At 46.1% G+C, this 17,902-nt stretch overlaps 1 protein-coding gene and 1 pseudogene across 2 annotated transcripts; both read right to left on the bottom strand.

Moving 5' to 3' along the window:
• Positions 1-7,343: 7,343 nt before the first annotated feature.
• On the bottom strand, positions 7,344-11,986 carry PRR13 (proline rich 13). 2 transcript variants are annotated; one of them, XM_047786761.1, is made up of 4 exons: positions 11,845-11,986; positions 11,236-11,274; positions 10,298-10,650; positions 7,344-7,818 (listed from the first exon to the last, which is right to left on the bottom strand). In XM_047786761.1, the coding sequence occupies exons 2-4, from the start codon at positions 11,252-11,254 to the stop codon at positions 7,777-7,779; spliced, it is 414 nt and encodes a 137-aa protein (XP_047642717.1). In that variant the 5' UTR covers positions 11,255-11,274; positions 11,845-11,986; the 3' UTR covers positions 7,344-7,776. The 2 variants fall into 2 exon arrangements, with proteins under 2 accessions (XP_047642717.1, XP_047642715.1); XM_047786759.1 differs by having other exon boundaries at positions 11,744-11,959.
• Positions 11,987-15,378: 3,392 nt separating this feature from the next.
• LOC125131671 (3-hydroxyisobutyrate dehydrogenase, mitochondrial-like) lies at positions 15,379-16,384 on the bottom strand (annotated as a pseudogene).
• Positions 16,385-17,902: the final 1,518 nt, after the last annotated feature.

Genomic DNA, 17,902 nt, shown 5'->3' with positions numbered 1-17,902 from the left:
TGTAGAGAAATAAAAGAGAAAATCACCATTCATTCTCTAACCCAAAATGAAATAAATGATTCAAGCAACTATCATCAATCATCAAAATTTTAAGTGAAACGCTGTTAGGGAACAGGATATTCTCCCAGTGCCAAATATCACCACATAGATTATTTGCAAGTCCCACTAAAAGCCCCCCAAATTTTAACTTTAAAGATCTGATAGTCACCACTTTACAAATTGATCAAACTTTGCATCACTAATAGTACAACTTTGACGTAGTCCTTGATGAGATGCCATAAGTACATACATACATACATACATCATCTATTAAGTATTCTCGGCAAGTGTTTGATCTTCATCTAATCAAGCCTTCAGAACCGATTTGCAATTTACAGGAAATTTACAAGGGTAAAAGAAAAAGTGAAACACATCGAAGAGATAACGAGCAAATCTAGAATGTGGGACATTCAACAAGACAACTAGCCTATTCTCTGGAAAAAGAAAATGGTGGATCTTGTTTGGATCCTGGTTTTAAAGAAAATAGCCATAGGAGTTCCCATTGTGGCTCATTGGGTTAAGAACCCAACTAGTATCCATGAGGATGTGGGTTCGATGCTGGCCTTGGTCAGTGAGTTAAGGCTCCAGTGTTGCCTCAAGCTGCAGTGTGAGGTGTAGGTCGCAGAAGTGTCTTGGATCCCGAGTTGCTGTGGCTGTGGCGTAGGCCTGCAGCTACAACTCCAATTCAACCCCTAGCCTAGGAAACTTCGATGTGCCACAGTTGCAGCACTAAGAAGAGAAAAAAAAAAAAAAGCATTTTAAGTCATTTTGGGGACAGCTGAGGAAATTCAAACATGAACTGAATATTACCTAATATTAGGAGGTATTGTTAATTGTCTTAGGTGTGATAATGAAATTGTGGTTATGTAGGAGAAATGCTATTTTAAGAGGTGCATGATGAAATATTTAAAGGTGAAGGGTAGTGATGTAAAAAAACTTTTTGTTTGTTTTTTTTAGGGCTGCAACTGTGACATAAGGAAGTTCCCAGGCTAGGGGTTGAATCAGAGCTGTAGCCGTTGGCCTACACCACAGCCACAACAATGCTGGACCTGAGCCACGTCTGCTACCTACACTGCAGCTCACAGCAATACTGGATCCTTAACCCACTGAGCAAGGCCGGGGATCGAACCCATGTCCTTGGTAATACTAGTTGGGTTTATTACCACTGAGCCACAATGGGAACTCCAGAACAGACTTTTAAATGGTTCACGTAGGTATATCAATAAAGCAAATTTGGTCAAATGTTAACAACTGTTGAGTGTAGATGGTAGGTTTATGAGTGATCATTGCACAGTTCCTCAAACTTAAAAAATAGTTTTCATAATAAAATTGGGAAAAATATGATATGAATGGAAGAAGATGGGCAAGATATTGACAATTAATGAAGCTAGGTTATGAGAATAGAGGAGTTCATATACTGTTTCTCTACTCTTGTATATATATCTGTAAATTCCTGCATGAAAACTTTTGTTTAAAAAATAGAGTTCCCTGGTATCCTAGTGGTTAAGGATTCAGCTTTGTCACTGCTGTGGCTAGGATTCAATACCTGGTCCAGGAACTTGTGCAAACCGTGGGCACAACTGAAAAAAAAAAAAAAAAAAAGGAGGAGCCCTGGAAGAGAATAAAACAAAATACAGAGCATATTGAAAGAGACAGTTAATAGAGGGTTATTATTTGGAGTTCCCGTCATGGCACAGTGGTTAACAAATCCAACTAGGAATTATGAGGTTGCGGGTTTGATCCCTGGCCTTGCTCAGTGGGTTAAGGATCTGGTGATGCCGTGAGCTGTGGTGTGGGTTGCAGACTCAGCTTGGATCCCGCGTTGCTGTGGCTGTGGTGTAGGCCGGCGGATACAGCTCCGATTTGACCGCTAGCCTGGGAACCTCCATACACCGTGCAAGCGGCCCTAGAAAAGACAAAAAAAAAAAAAATGGAGGGCTATTGTTTAACCTTGTTCAAGTTCTTTGGGTGTCAGTTCTATCCTCAATATTAGTCAAGTCTTATTGGGCAACCCCAATTCAGTGGAGTTATGTGAAAAGTGAAAGCTTTCCGAAGTGGAAAATAATAAGGCTTGGGGACTCCAGTACTTTCCTCCCACCCCCCAAATGATAGAATGGGCATTAGGAACAATGTGAGATAAAAATAAAAAGAAGTCTGGAGTTCCTGTCGTGGCTCAGTGGAAACGAATCCGACTAGAAACCATGAGGTTGCGGGTTTGATCCCTGGCCTCACTCAGTGGGTTAAGGATCTGGTGTTGCCGTGAGCTGTGGTGGAAGTTGCAGATGTGGCTCGGACCTGGTGTTGCTCTGACTCTGGCGTAGGCCAGCAGCAACAGCTCTGATTAGACCCCTAGCCTGGGAATCTCTGTACGCCTTGGGTGCGGCCCTCAAAGGACAAAACAATAAATAAATAAAATTTAAAAATAAATAAATAAATAAATAAAAAGAAGTCTGTCATTTGACAAAGGCAAAGGGCAGAATGAATACTGAAAGAGAGGAGAGGAAGTAGGAAAATATTAGGACATCCAGAATAAAACAAACCAAAGCAGGCTTACTGGGAGGCCTGGGCTGAAGGTCAGATTAACCTTAAGACTTTGCAGTTGGACCATTTATACCCCAGGGGCTCTGAGAGTTTGGGTGAAAGTGAGTGGCTATCCATTAAATCATCTCTAACATGGGGAGGGGGGGCAAAACAAAGGTGTAATTAAAAGTTGATAAAATATCACAACACAACTCTTCTAATAACTCCACAGACAGTAATATGGCTTCTATTGGGACTGGCCAACAGTTGCAGACAGCTTTGAAAAAGATACATCCAACAGCAGTACTTGCTACTTTTTTGAATCAGTACATTTGCCTCAGAAGGGGAACCAAACTAGTCCAGTGAACTTGCCTAGGGTCTCAAAATAACCTGATATAGGGAAATGATTCCAAAAGGACATCAAACTGAAGACTCACCCCAAGACTTCCAGTGTCAATTTTTTTTCCTCCTTTTTTGGCCGTCCCGAGGCAGATGGCATTCCCGGGCGAGGGATCAGATCCCAGCTGCATATGGAGTTCCTGGGCCAGAGATCAGACAGATCCCAGCTGCGACAGCAAGCTATACTGCAGCTGCAGCAATACTGGAGCCTCTAACCCACTGTGCTAGGCTGGGGATCGAACCTGCATCCTGACGCTGCAGAGATGCTGCTGATCCTGTTGCACCACAGCGGGAATTCCTCAACTTGTATTTTACATCTAACGAATTTCCTTTCCTTTCCAATTTTTTTTCCCAATTTTCAATTAATTTTGTGGAACTCTTTCTATACATTTCTAGTAAGGAAAGAATGGCAGACTCCCAGATCCTCTCATGGACATAGGGCATCAGAACCACCATCTTTAGAGTCTCATACTGATAGACAAAACAGGGCGCACCTACCCACTGCTCTCAGGAGCCAGGCAAGTAATACTAGTAGCCTAAAGAAAGGCAACAGGAGGGAGTTCCCATTATGGTGCAGCAGGAACAAACCCAACTAGCATCTATGAGGACACAGGTTTGATCCTTGGCCTCGATCAGTGGCATAAAGATCTGGCGTTGCCGTGATCTGCAGTGTAAGTCACAAACAGTGTAGGTCACAGACATGGCTGGGGTCCTGCGTTGCTGTGGCTGTGGTATAGGCCAGCAGCTGCAGCTCCGACTTGACCCCTAGCCTGGGAATGTCCATATGCTGCAAGCGTGTCCCCCCACCCCCCAACCCCCAAAAGCTGCAACTTTCCCCCAAGTACGTGTATTAATTTTGGCTTCTAAAAAGTTAACAGACTTTTGAGAAACAATAGCAAAACAGCAAGGTGCTATGCATGTGGCTTAGAAAAACCAGGAAGGGGAAATGGGCTGTCCATGGTTAAAACTGATGAAGAAGCAGGTTGGTAAATTTTCTTCCCAAAATTCGTTTCTCTTTGTGTTTCCCCCCTCCAGCCCCTTCTCACTGTCTCTCCTTCTTTGACCACATCTGCTTCTCCTCACCTCACAATCCCCTTGTGTCCACATCTCCCTTGTCCTCCTCAGAAAGGAAGAGCTGATGAGTAAATGAAAACAGAGGGTGACAGGGAGAAAACATTAGAATGGCCTTCAAATCCAGGACACTGGAAAACAGGCCTTGGTCTTGGATTTCCTAATGAAATTAGAAGCTAGCTCTAAAAGACATTTAAGCATTTATTTCATATTAATTCACCCCAGGGACAAGTCATGGATGCAATACAGCCAACGGAAAACACTCTTTTCCCTGTTCTTCAAGCCCCACATTCAATCCCTAATCCCTGTGGGTTCCATCTTAGAAACACTTCTTGGAGTTCCTGTCGTGGTGCAGCGGAAACGAATCCGACTAGGAACCATAAGGTTGCAGGCTTGATCCCTGGCCTCACTCAGTGGGTTAAGGATCTGGCGTTGCCATGAGCTGTGGTGTAGGGTGCAGACTCGGTTTGGATCTGGCATTGTTGTGGCTGTGGTATAGGCCAGCGACTACAGCTCTGTTTAGACCCCTAGCCTGGGAAGCTCCATATGCCATGGATGCGGCCCTAAAAGGACATAAGACAAAAAGACCAAAAAAAAAAAAAGAAAAAGAAAAAGAAAGAAAGAAACACTTCTCAGGTCCACTCCTTCCTCTAGGCCCATCTCCCCCACTTCAGCTTCAATTCCTGCTTTCAGGCTCAGGAATTCCTGAACTTTCATCCTGTGCCTTTTTTTTACAATTCTGTGCCTCTACAAAACTCCTTTTTTCACCTGAAATCTACTAGGTTAAGAGAACAGACCCAGGAGTCACACTACCTGGGTTCAAATCCCAAATGAAGTTTTCTTTTTCTTTTTTTTGCTTTTTAGAGCCCCACCTGCGGCACATGGAGGTTCCCAGGCTAGGGGTCGAATTGGAGCTGTAGTCGTTGGCCTACGCCACAGCCACAGCAATGCAGGATCCAAGCCATGTCTGTGACCTATACCACAGCTCACAGCAATGCCGGATCCTTAACCCACTGAGCGAGGCCAGGAACCGAACCCACAACCTCACAGTTCCTAGTCCGATTGTTTCTGCTGTGCCACAACGGCAACTCCTGGAATGAAGTTTTCTTGATCCACAAAATGAAGAGTCGTGCCTACATCATAGAGTTGCTGTGAAGATTAACACGAGTTATACATGTAAAGCCCTTGGTAGAGTTCCCACTGTGGGGCAGAAAGTTAAGGATCTGGCATTGCTACAGCCGTATCCTTGCTTGTAGCTGTGGCTTGGATTTGACTAGCATCCCAGCCTGGGAACTTCCATATGCCAAGGGTATAGACCCCCCAACCCCCCAAAAAAAGCACTTGGTGCCTGGCACATAATAAATGCTGATATCATTTACTACCAACTGGGAAGTTCCTACTCATCCTGAGGCCCAGCCAGGAGCTCACTCATCTCCCAGTGGGACTGTCACGCCTTCCTTTGCTCACCCACTGCTTGATCCTCTGTCTCTACTGTGGTCCCTCTTATAATAACCTACTTACATATTCACAGGTCCATCTGCTCCATTAGATCTTGCAGGTCATAAAGGACAGGGATTGTCTTATTCATCTTTGTAGCTTCAAACACACACAACACAGTATTTCCTCAATAAACACTTTTCCCAGGAATTAATCTAGCCCCACTGGGATACCTGTGATTCCCAAACATGCTATAGAGCTTACCCAAGCACATGCCTTTCCCAGCTCCTCGCTGACATCCACCTGGTAAACTATTATTTTTTTCTGTTCATATTTCTCCACTCAAGGCCTAGAGGTAGGTAAAATGTCACATTTCCTGAGAAGTTATCTTAGATTCTTTCTTCCCTCCCCAGTTATTTCTAGGTTTATATCCCTCTGGCAGTTTTTGTTTGTTTGTTTCTTTTTGCTATTCCTGCAGCATTTGGAAGTTCCCAGGGCAGGGGTCAAATCCACACCACAGCAATTACCCATGCCACAGCAGCAACCTAAGCCACATCAGTGACACCAGACCCTTAACCACTGGGCCACCAGCGAACTCCCTTCTTGCATTCTATAGTATCTTTTTTTTTCCCCCATTTTATTTTACTTTTTGTTTGTTTTTTGTCCTTTTAGGGCCGCACTTGCAGCATATGGCGGTTCCCAGGCTAGGGGTCGAATTGGAGCTATAGCCGCCAGCCTACGCCACAGCCACAGCAAAGCCAGATCCAAGCAGTGTCTGCGACCTACGCCACAGCTCATGCAACACCGGATCCTTAACCCACTGAGCGAGGCCAGGGATCGAACCGCAACCTCATGGTTCCTAGTTGGATTTATTTTTGCTGTGCCATGATGGGAACTCCTATAGTATCCTTATCTTTATCGATCTTTGATTGTAATACCATGAATGGTATTTGATAAACCAGTGGCCCTCACTTCTAGCTGTACAACAGAATCACCCAGTTTCTTAAAAATATTGCTTTGCAAGGCCCAATTGTTTTGTTGTTGTTGTTGTTGTTGTTTGCTTTTTAGGGGCCACACCCATGGCATATCGGGAACTCCCATCCCCATTCCTAAAAACTTGTTAAGAGTCTTTCAGGAGTTCCCATGGTGGCTCAGTGGGAATGAATCTGACTAGCATCCATGAGGACATAGATTCAATCCCTGGCCTCGCTCAGTGGGTTAAGGATCCAGTGCTGTGCCATGAGCTGTGGTGTAGGTCGAAGACTCAGCTTGGATCTGTCGTTGCTGTAGCTGTGGCGTAGGCTGGCGACTACAGCTCTGATTTGACCCCTAGCCTGGGAACCTTCACACGCCACCTGTGTGGCCCTTAAAAAAAAACCCCAAAAAACAGCCTTTCAGGCAAAGCCCTAAATCACTCCCCATTAGCTGATGATGCAGCCAAGGTTGAGAACCTCTGTAGCAGATATAAAAACTTATACTAAAGACCCATATCCATTCATCAAATGGAAGACAATAAAATTCATTCCACAAAGCCTGAATCAATTCTGAAGGATCCTCCCACTAGAGAAATATACGGACGGTATGGTATCTTCCTGATGATGCTCTGTCCTTTACTATAAAACTGATACACTTTAAAGGGTCTGCGCAAGGGCAGCAAAAGTCGTAGAACATGCTAGACCCAACCAAGGTAATGGCACAGGTGAGCAGAGACTAGGAGAAACAGCTTTATTTGGACTGAGAGTTGGAGAGTGAGAGGAGGATCTGAGATGGCTTACTGTGCCAAGGAGTAGAGATTAGTTTCCAAAATAGCAGTCAGAGCTCATTAACCAAGTGGACTCCACTTCTCAGTAGACTTGCAGTTAATGCAACCAATAAAGTGCTTGCTGGGAAATGTTTATTCACCACTAAATCACCCAAGTATGCCACAATCACAAGAAAGGTACAGTTTTTTTCCCCCATAATTAAATTTTCACAGCATCTCCCCAATCAGAAGTATTACAAAGGAAGAGTAAAGAATCACATTTTGCAGATCTTAGACTTGTCTTCCTCATTTAGCCCAAAGATCTCACCGTCTTCAAAAAATAGTTCTCCTGCAAAACTCATCAGCTAACAGTTCTATCCAAACTAGCTCATGGCAATTCTTTCCCCATTTTCTCTAGCCAGTGAGGGATGAACAGCAGAATGATGCCCAGACTGTGAGGGTGGAAGGGTAGGACACGAGGGCTAATTTCCCCCAGGACAAGATGGCATCTGAAGCTTGATGGGAGAGCAGAACTGGAGAGACTTGAGGGAAGGGTCCAGGCCCTGTATTCAGTCAGAGTCACTGCTGGAAGAGGAGGAGGAGGAGGAATGCTGCAAGGGGAAAGGGGAAAGGAGATATCATCAGATCCAAATGACCTTTGGTCCCTCCATGGGACATTCTTTGGTGCCCTAAGCCTCCACCCAAGTGCTATTTCTTGGCCACACCCTCTGCATGCGGAAGTCCCAAGTTTCCCGACCAGGGATTGAACCGTTGCCACAGCTGCGACTTGAGCCGCTGTAATGACAATGCCAGATCCTTAACCTGCTGCGCCACAAGGCAACTTCCAACCAAGTGCTTTCTAAGGTCAGGAGCCTTGAACCAGACTGCCCCCTAATCACCAAAAGCAAGGATTTCCTTCAGCACTGAGCATACAGGAGTGGATGAAACCATCCTAAATCACTGGATAGAATTTAACATACTGCATTCTTTTTTTTTTTTAATTTTTGCCTTATCTAGGGCCGCTCCCTACACCAGAGCCACAGCAACGCGGGATCCGAGCCACGTCAGTGACCTACACCGCAGCTCACGGCAACGCCAGATCCTTCACTCACTTGAGCAAGGGCAGGGACTGAACCCGCAACCTCATGATTCCTAGTCGGATTCATTAACCACTAAGACACGATGGGAACTCCTAACATACTGCATTCTTAGCAAGTTTCCAACTTTCTTTACCTGAGCCAATGCCTAGGCAAGGAATCAATTATAGGCACAAGCATAGTATAGTGCTAGGAAAACAGCTGCTACCTTATGTAGTATGGATCAGCTGCATGATTAGGACAGCTCCTAGTGGCTACGAAGTTAACAAAAGTGAGTAGAATCAGCAGCTATGTGTGCATGGATCTCTATTTCTTCCTAAGCCCAGACTAGGAGAAAGTGAAGAAGGTGGGAGAGAAGGCTGGGAGAGTCCTAGTCCGAAGGCTCATTACATGCATGCTCCCATTAACAACTGTCATCCAGGATTTCCCGTCGTGGCGGGATCCAGGATCCGGCGTTGCCGTGAGCTGTGGTGTAGGTTGCAGACGCGGCTCAGATCCCACATTGCTGAGGCTCTGGCATAGGCTGGTGGCTCCAGCTCCGATTCGACCCCTAGCCTGGGAATCTCCACATGCCGAGGGAGCAGCCCCAGAAAAGACAAAACAAACCAAACAAAAAAAACTGTCACCCAAAACTTCTTTGTGTGTGTGTCTTTTCTAGGGCGGCACCCGCGGCATATGGAGGTTCCCAGGCCAGTGGTCTAATCGGAGCTGCAGCCGCCAGCCTACACCACAGCCACAACACCACCAGATCCAAGCTCACAGATGACCTACACCACAGCTCATGGCAAAGCAGGATCCTCAACCTACTGAGTGAGGCCAGGGATGGAACCCGCAACGTAATGGTTCCTAGTCGGATTCGTTAACCACTGTGCCACGATGGGAACTCCATCCAAAACATTTTTTAATCCCTCCATTCAATCTCACCTTTCCTTCTCCTCAGACTTCTACCAAAGATCCAGAACCAGGACTAGCACCCAAAGCCATACATAAGGCAAAAAAATTTGCTAAGCAGAAAAATGTAAATTAAGGCCTCCTTAAGATCGAGGTTGCCCTAAAAATTAAAAAAAAAAAAAAAAAAGAAGAAGAAGGGGGAAAAAAGGGAGTTCCTGTTGTGACTCAGCAGTAACAAACCCAACTAGAATCCATGAGGATTCGGGCTCAATCCCTGGCCTCACTCAGTGGGTTAGGGATCTGGCGTTGCTGTGAGCTGCGGTGTAGGCTGCAGACACCACTTGCACCTAGCATGGCTGTGGCTGTGGTGCCTGATTCAACCCCTAGCCTGGGAACTTCCATATGCCTCAGGTGTGGCCCTAAAAATTTTTTTAAAATATCTCAAGGTTGGTTCAATTCTTCCAGAGTTGGTTCTGAGAGCTACTTGCTAATTTACACTCCTCTGGCATGAAGATACTTAGCCTGAGACTGAGCACGAAACTGAGGGTTTTATTTGAGCCTGAGTCACTGACTGCTCTTGTCCTCAGTTTCCCTGCTGGACAAGAAGGCCTACGTAATTAATACAACAAGCTGAGAACAGTGAAGGAGAGAAAGAAATTCCAGGAACTAGGGCCAGATTATTATCTATCATTACATAAGACTTTGCTTGGCCAAAGGCCTTGACATTTGACCACCTCAGTGGGTGTGTCCCACTTGCCAGAACAAGCATGGGGGTGGGGAGGCCAAAGCTCTGGGAAAAGAAAGGCAAAAAAGAAAAGCACCTGATTCTGATAGCCATTCTAAGGCTCAACATAGCCCCTGGCAGACAGAAGAAGGCCCAATTAGCCTAATAATTATTTTCAAGATTATTAAATTCTTCGCAGTGGGAATCCTTTACAAAGAGGAAGCACCATCTGCCAGAGTAACACAATGCCCTGTCCCAAGTCCTCAGACTGTGAATCCCCATTCCTCGTCCCTGCCACCTACCTCTCTTCCCACCCCCAGCCACCCTAGTCCTTCTGAGGGGGCACCTCTTCCTAGCCAGGCTCCAGAGGGCACTGACCTTGCCATGCTTGTGGTGTTTGTGGTTCTTTTTATGAGCTTTCTTCATTTTCTTCTTCATCTTCTTGTCCATCACCATGCCTGGTCCTACCATGCCAGGAGCCAATGGATTCACAGGTGGCATGCCAGGGGCAGGTGGTGGGTAGGGACCTGAGGGCTGGTATCCTGGATGCCCTGGCTGTGGCACAGGATAACAAGGCCCGCCAGGGGGAAAAGATGGATTCCCCTGGGGCACTCCTGGGGGAGTGGGAAGGGGGCCTGGAGGAAAGGGAGGGTTGGCAGATGGTGGATGGGTAGGATGGCAACCTCCAGGGTATCCAACGTTAGGCGGGTAAGGATTTGGCCCTGGCTGCCCTGGTGGAAAAAGCAAAGAATAAATTTGAGATTAGAACTGCCCAGAGCTTCTGACAACAAACAACAAAAAGAAGGGGATTCCATTTTTCACTCAATACTTAAAGGAAAATGGAGGAGTTCCTGTAGTGGCTCAGTGGTTAACGAATCCCACTAGGAACCATGAGGTTGTGGGTTCGATCCCTGGCCTCGCTCAGTGGGTTAAGGAACTGCAGTGAACTGTGGTGTAGGTCGCAGACGCGGCTCGGATCCCGCTTTGCTGTGGCTGTGGCGCAGTTAGGCAGCTACAGCTCGGATTGGACAGCTAGCCTGGGAACCTCCATTTGCCGCAGGTGTGGCCCTAGGGGGGAAAAATGTAAAGCTGAATAAAGAGGAGCATGGAGGGGAGGGGAGACAAACCTATACAAGAGAAAGAAAAGGTAACGTTCCCTGGAGACAGTGAACTCTGGGGGAAGACACTGGGCAGCTATGGACTTTGCTTTTTTGTAGGTTAGGGCAGAGGTGGAGGAGAAACTGACACAAACTTCCTGTTGTGGCCCATCCGAAAAGGGGCTGGGGCAGGAGAAGAGATTCCCCCCAAACACTTACCGGCATTGGGATTCCACATGTTCAGGGGTTTTCACCAGCCTGAGGAGAAAGAAATGAAGGTTAAAAGCTGACGGCCCAGAAGTGGGTGGGTTATTTAGACACCAAGCCCAACTTCAACGCCTCCTGCCCCACTGTAGGCTCCCAGGGAACTAACAGGTTCGCCACGTAAGAAATGTCTCCTTCCACCCGCTCCTTCGCCCCCAATACCTAGTTTCCCTCCACCTTCCACTCGCTCTGGCTGCGGATTCTAACTCCTCTGGAGAGGGGCTGAGTGCGCGAATCTCCCTATCCCCATCACTCCTCTCCCTTTCCGTGACCGAGTCCGGAAGACTTTAACCACCATAGGCTGCGGAGGGATTTGAAACAACTTCACCGTCCCCAAGGATGGGTGACGGGAGACAGGACCCCGCACCCCAGGCTAACAGAAGGACCTGCCTGGAGGCGAAAGAAGGTAAGGCAGCTCAGGAAAGATCCTCAAACGCTTATATAGTTAGACACACCCTCTTACCCTTTAAAAAAGGCAAGTGGAGACCCCGGCTCCCCAGCAACGAAGGGGCGTCTCTCCCAGGAATGGAGAAAGAAAGAAACAGAATACTGACGTCCCGTCACCTTTATACCACCGCCTGGGCAGACGCGTCCTCCGCAGCCTCCACTCTCACTTCCCGATCACCCTCCCACGTTAGGCTTTGGCATCCGCCTCTGCTGCCGCCGAATTGGTAATATAACAACATTGGGCGTTAGGATTGGAGAACATGCTCGTCAATCACTCTAGTCCCCACTAGGCTAAAAGGCAATGGTTGCAGTAGGGGCGGAGCTGGGCGCTCTGGGGTGAGGCTGGTGCAGAGGGCGAGCGGGCCGGAAATGCCTGGGGGCGGGGCTATGGGTGGGCGGGGCCAGTTTCAGAGCAAGTTCTTGAGTACCTAGAGGAAATTCAACCCTTGACCTCTGAGCTCTTAGTCTAGTGGGTGCCACACCTTATAAAGTAAATATACCATGATAAATGTTGTACAGACATATATACACAGCTTAAGGAAGGGCGGGGAGCTGCCGATATTCACCCCAAAACTCAATATTGCCGCCTCTGTCAGCGTCCATAGAAAGTAAACAAACATTCTTGGGAGAAATACAGAGATTTCTAATCTCTCCTAGGATTCCCTGTCTCAACTACATAGCTCCGCCATCTGTCGAATTGCATAAAGCAGAAACGCCGGAGGTGATCCTTGATGGCTCTCTCCTTCACCTTCCCCTCTTCCCGCTCCAGCATCGGGAAGGGTCCGTTTGTTTCACGAATAAATCTGAAATTTCTCTACTTCTCTTCAATCTTCTCTGCTTCCAGCCTACCATCATATCTCAACGGGAATGCTGCAATGGCCTCTTCTTTTTTTTTTTTTGGCCTCATTCACCACATACGGAAGTTCCCAAGCCAGGAGTCAACACTTGCCATAGCAGTGACCCAAGCTGCTGCAGTGACAACCTGGGATCCTTAACCTCCTGTGCCACAAGGGAACTCCATTCTTTTTTCTGAAGGAAGTACTAAATAATATGCCACTATTTGGATATTCCACATTTAGTTTATCCATTCATTAATTGATGGACATTTGAATTGTTTTTATGTTTTGCCTATTATGAATATTGCTGCTATGAACATTCGTGTACAAGTTTGTGCATAATCATAGGTGTGACCGTATGTTTTCTTTTTTTACTTCAGCATAGAAATTTATTTAAATTCGAAATTACATGGTTAGGAGTTCCTGCACGGTTCACTGGGTTAAGAACTGGACTACTGGAGTTCCTGTCGTGGCGCAGTGGTTAACGAATCTGACTAGAAACCATGAGGTTGTGGGTTCGATCCCCAGCTTTGCTCAGTGGGTTAAGGATCTAGCATTGCCATGAGCTGTGGTGTAGGTCGCAGATACAGCTCGGATCCCACATTGCTGTGGCTCTGGCATAGGCTGTTGGCTACAGCTCCCATTCGACCCCTAGCCTGGGAACCTCCATATGCCGTGGGAGTGGCCCAGGAAATGGCAAAAAGACAAAAAAAAAAAAAAAAAAAGGACTGGACTACTACCCATGAGAATGTGGGTTTCCCTGGCCCCATGCAGTGGGTTAAGGATCTGGTGTTGACATGAGCTATGGTGTAGGTTGAAGATGGGGCTTATATCCTGCATTGCTGTGGCTGTGGTATAGGCCAGCAGCTGCAGTTCCACCCCTAGCCCAAGAACTTCCGTATGCTGCAGGTTCGGCCCTAAAAATAAAAAAAAAAATTACATGGTTATATTTGTTTGTTTTAATTTTTGGCCACACCCATGGCATGCAGAAATTCCTGGGCCAGGGACTGAACCTGCTCCACCACTGTAACCAAAGCCACAGCAGTTACAACACTGGATCCTTAACCCACTGAGCCAAGAGGAAACTCCTACATGGTTATATTTAGAACAATGTAGTAATTATCTAAAACATATACCATCCTTGGCTCTAAAACAGTTCTAAAGATGTCATTCTTTTGAAGTAAAAAAAAAAAATGTGTGGTAAGAATGTACAGGGAGCAAAAATACAAAAAACAAGTTTGCTGAGCATTGGGTGTTGTTATGAGAGACATACCAAAATAAATGTAATAGCGTCCAAATTATCTAACATGCAGCAAGGCGTTCTCTTGCTTTATCAACTCCTGGAAAATAAATCAGTGACCTCAGTAATGCAAGAATATCACCACTTAGTTAAAAGGACAAGCTTTCTGAGGGACGCAAGTAGTAATTCACTTATGTCCCCTTTCTCTAATCCCTTTACTTACACTAATTTCTTTTCTAAAAACCCTAAGATAGATTTTTATCCTGTTGAAAAAACTGTGGTGTTATTCGTATATTGGAGTGAATACTATCCCGACTGAACTATGCAGGGATTTAGTTAATGCTCAGGTCAGGGCTCAAAGTTTTGGTAAACGTCAATCAGCTAGTTAGCAGAGACTATCAGCGGCTTGCAGGAAAAAATTTTCAGACATTATATGTTTGCTAAATAGATTTTTATTGTCTTTTTTTTTTTTGCCTTTTTCTAGGGCCGCACCTGCGGCATATGGAGGTTCGCAGGCTAGGGGTCTAATCGGAGCTGTAGCTGCCGGCCTATGCCAGAGCCACAGCAACACCAGATCTGAGCCAGGTCTGCAACCTACGCCACAGCTCACGGCAATGCTGGATCCCCAACTCACTGAGCAAGGCCAGGAATCGAACCTGCAACCTCATGGTTCCTAGTTGGATTCGTTAACCACTGAGCCATGACAGGAACTCCCTAAATAGATTTTTAAAACAATAAATAGGAGTTTCCATCGTGTCTCAGTGGTAACAAACTCGACTAGTATCCACAAGGATGCAGGTTCGATCCCTGCCTTGCTCAGTGGGTTAAGGCTCTGGTGTTGCTCACGGCTCATGGCTGTGGTGTAGGCTGGCAGCTGTAGCTCTGATTCAGCCTCTAGCCTGGGAACTTCTATATTCAGAGGGTGCAGCCCTAAAAAGAAAAAAAAATAATAAAATAAAATTCAAAATAAAAAATAAAAATAATAAGTAATGACAGTTCTTGTCATGGCTCAGCAGAAAAAAATCTGACTAGTATCCATGAGGTCGCAGGTTTGATCCCTGGCCTCATTAAGTGGGTTAAGGATCCATTGTTGCCTTGAGCTGTGGCGTAGGTCACAGACAAGGCTTGGATCTGGTGTTACTGTGGCTGTGGCATAGGCCAGCAGCTACAGCTTGGATTCAGCTCCTATCCTGGGAAACTCCATATTCCATGGGTGCCGCCCTAAAAAGACAAATAAAAATAAGTAGTAGTAGTAGTAGTAGTAGTAGTAATAGTAGTAGTAGTTATAAACGGGTAAAAAAATTCCAGGGTTTACTGTGACCTAGACAGTCAAAACCAGAGAAGAGTAAACAAAACAAAACAAATAAAAACCAGACAGGGGACCTTTGATGAAACCCATTTTCTTGTAGAGTGAGCTGTAAGAAAACTCTGAGTTCCTCTGGTGGCTCGGCGGATTATGAACTCAACTAGTATCCATGAGGATGGGGGTTCAATCCCTGGCCTCAGCTCAGTGGGGTAAGGATCCAGCATTGCCACAAGCTGTAGCTCTGATTCAACACCTAGCCTGGGAACTTCCATATGCTGCAGATGAGGCTGTTAAAGAAAAAGAAAAAAGACAGTGCCAAGATAAAGTTTGGTTTCCAACAGTATCCACTACTGCCAAAGGGCAAACTCAGAACAGCTCCTCTCCTGGGAACTAGAGCACAGATGAGAAGTCTTTCTTCTAGCAGCCCTTTGTGTACACCATCCTGTAGATCTGATGGCCTTGGCTGCCTGGAAGGATCTGGCTCTTTGTGCCAGTAGCTGAGTCTTGTGCTAATCCCAGATCCTTAGTCATGAGTGTTGCTCTGAGTCCACTCTGATAGTTATTAGGCAAGGATACTCCATCCATCACTTGATCAACACTGTCCTGATTGAGCTCGTAGTTAGGATTTTAGCCAATAGTTTTGGGTCAAGCCCTAACCTGATTCCCAGATTCACATCATCAGCAGTTCCAATCATATGAATAGCTAACAGCATATTGTGGCAGATCCTTGCAGCCTATCCAGCCCTAAGGGCTCCACAACGGAGCCCATGCACCCCCAGCACCTCTTGAGCAGCAGCAAATTCGTCTTTGACTCCTCCCACCATAACCATTAGGCTCCCAGATCGAGCAACTCCGACCGACCACAACAGAAACAAGGGCATCTATGAAAATTGCTCACCTTTTCTCAACTTCTTTGGCCAATTCTTTTGAAACCGTGGACTCTATTGTTACTGAGCCTTGCTCCAAATTTTTTTAAGAATTTCATTTGTTCCAGAATAAGCTTCCATTGCACCAGTACTGGTGGGCAACATTGTAATAATTCTGTCAGATTTTTCAACTTCATCTGTTGGGAAAGACACTACAGTTCACTTGCATCTAGAAAACTCTGCATGAGGGAACACATCATAAATAATGAGTGGATAGCCATGTTTCATGAGATTTTTTTTTTTTTTTTTTTTTTGCCATTGGATGCCCCATTTGCCTAGTCCAGTGAATCCAGCTGGAGACTTAAAAGTCATTGACCTGGAGTTCCCATCGTGGCTCAGTGGTTAACGAATCTAACTAGTAACCATGAGGTTGCGAGTTCAGTCCCTGGCCTTGCTCAGTGGGTTAAGGATCCGGCATTGCCCTGAGCTCTGGTGTAGGTCTCAGACACGGCTCGGATCCCACGTTGCTGTGGCTGTGGTGTAGGCGGATGGCTACAGCTCCAATTGGACCCCTAGCCTGGGAACCTCTATATGCCAAAGGCGCAGCCCTAGAAAAGGCAGAAAAAAGCCATTGACCTAGAACACACCTGCTGCAAGGCTGGCCGCTGCTGGCAGCTCCAGTAGAGAGGCAGGAGGTTCTCCAAGGAGCTGTAAGGAGGCTGCCTTGCTGCCCCACCCCTCCCTCTCAGGATGGCTTCAGCTGCTCCTGGATGGCCCACAGACTGGAAGGTGGTGTGGAGGTGAGCGCATCAACCATGTGTTTTCAGTCCTATTGGGTATTTACTTGCCAGAGGAATTGCTGGGTCATATAGTAACTCTATGTGTAACTATTTGAGGAACTGCCAGACTATTTTCCGAAATAGCTACACAATTTTACGTCCCCACCAGCAATGTATAAGGGCTCCAATTTCCCCACATCTGCACCAACACTTGTTACTGCCTGTCTTTATTCTCATATAGTCATTCTAGTGGGTATGAAGTGGTGTCCCCTTAACTGTCATGTAGCATCCACTCCGACCCTCTTCCAATTCATTCTGCACATTGCAACCTGGAGAATTGTTTTCTAAAGGCAACTCTGATGGCACCCTACTGTTTAAAATTCTTCAGTGGCTTTGCATTATCCTTAAGACAAAGGTTGAAACTACTTTTACATGTTATGTATTCATTTTAGTTGAATAGGTAATAGATGCACATGATTTGAAAATCAAAAAGAACCAAGAGGTATAAAGTAAGAAGTCTCTCCTCCTCTTGTTCTCTATCTCCCCAACCTCCCCCAACCTACATAACCCTTGTAATTGGTTTTTCTTTTTTTTAGGGCTGCAGCCACTGCATATAGAAGTTCCCAGGCTAAGGGTCAAATTGGAGCCACAACTGCAGGTCTATGCCACAGCCACAGCAACACCAGATTCTTAACCCACTGAGCAGGGCCAGGGATATATACATACTTCCACAATGTCTTCGTTACAATCAAGCAAATACCGGTATAAATTTGTACTGCCTCTCTTCTCCTTTTTTTATTTTTTATTTTTATTTTTTTATTTTTAGGGCCACACCCACGGCACATGGAAGTGCCCAGCCTAGGGGTCCAGTTGGAGCTACAGCTGCTGGCCTACACCACAGCCATGCCAATGCCAGACAGAGCCTCATCTGTGACATACACACCGCGGCTTGTGGCAATGCCGGATACTTAATCCACTGAGTGAGGCCAGGGATCTAACTGGCATCCCTGAGGACACATATTGGGTTCTTAACCTGCTGAGCCATAATGGGAATTCCTAATTTCCATTTTTAAAAGATCGTGCTGGAGTTCCCTGGTGGTTCAGTGGGTTAAGGATCTGGCATTGTCATTGCTGTGGCTCAGGTCACT

This window comes from Phacochoerus africanus, chromosome 7 (genome assembly GCF_016906955.1).
Source record: "Phacochoerus africanus isolate WHEZ1 chromosome 7, ROS_Pafr_v1, whole genome shotgun sequence".
Lineage (NCBI taxonomy): Eukaryota > Metazoa > Chordata > Mammalia > Artiodactyla > Suidae > Phacochoerus > Phacochoerus africanus.
The sequence above is the reverse complement of the archived record's forward strand: the minus strand, read 5'-3'. Positions and strand labels throughout refer to the sequence as shown.

What these genes read in the sequence shown, in the direction of transcription:
- PRR13 (XM_047786761.1), bottom strand. An exon ending in AACACCACAAGCATGGCAAG is followed by an intron (nt 7,819 to 10,297) that starts GTCAGTGCCCTC and finishes TTCCCCTTGCAG; the next exon opens with CATTCCTCCTCCTCCTCCTC.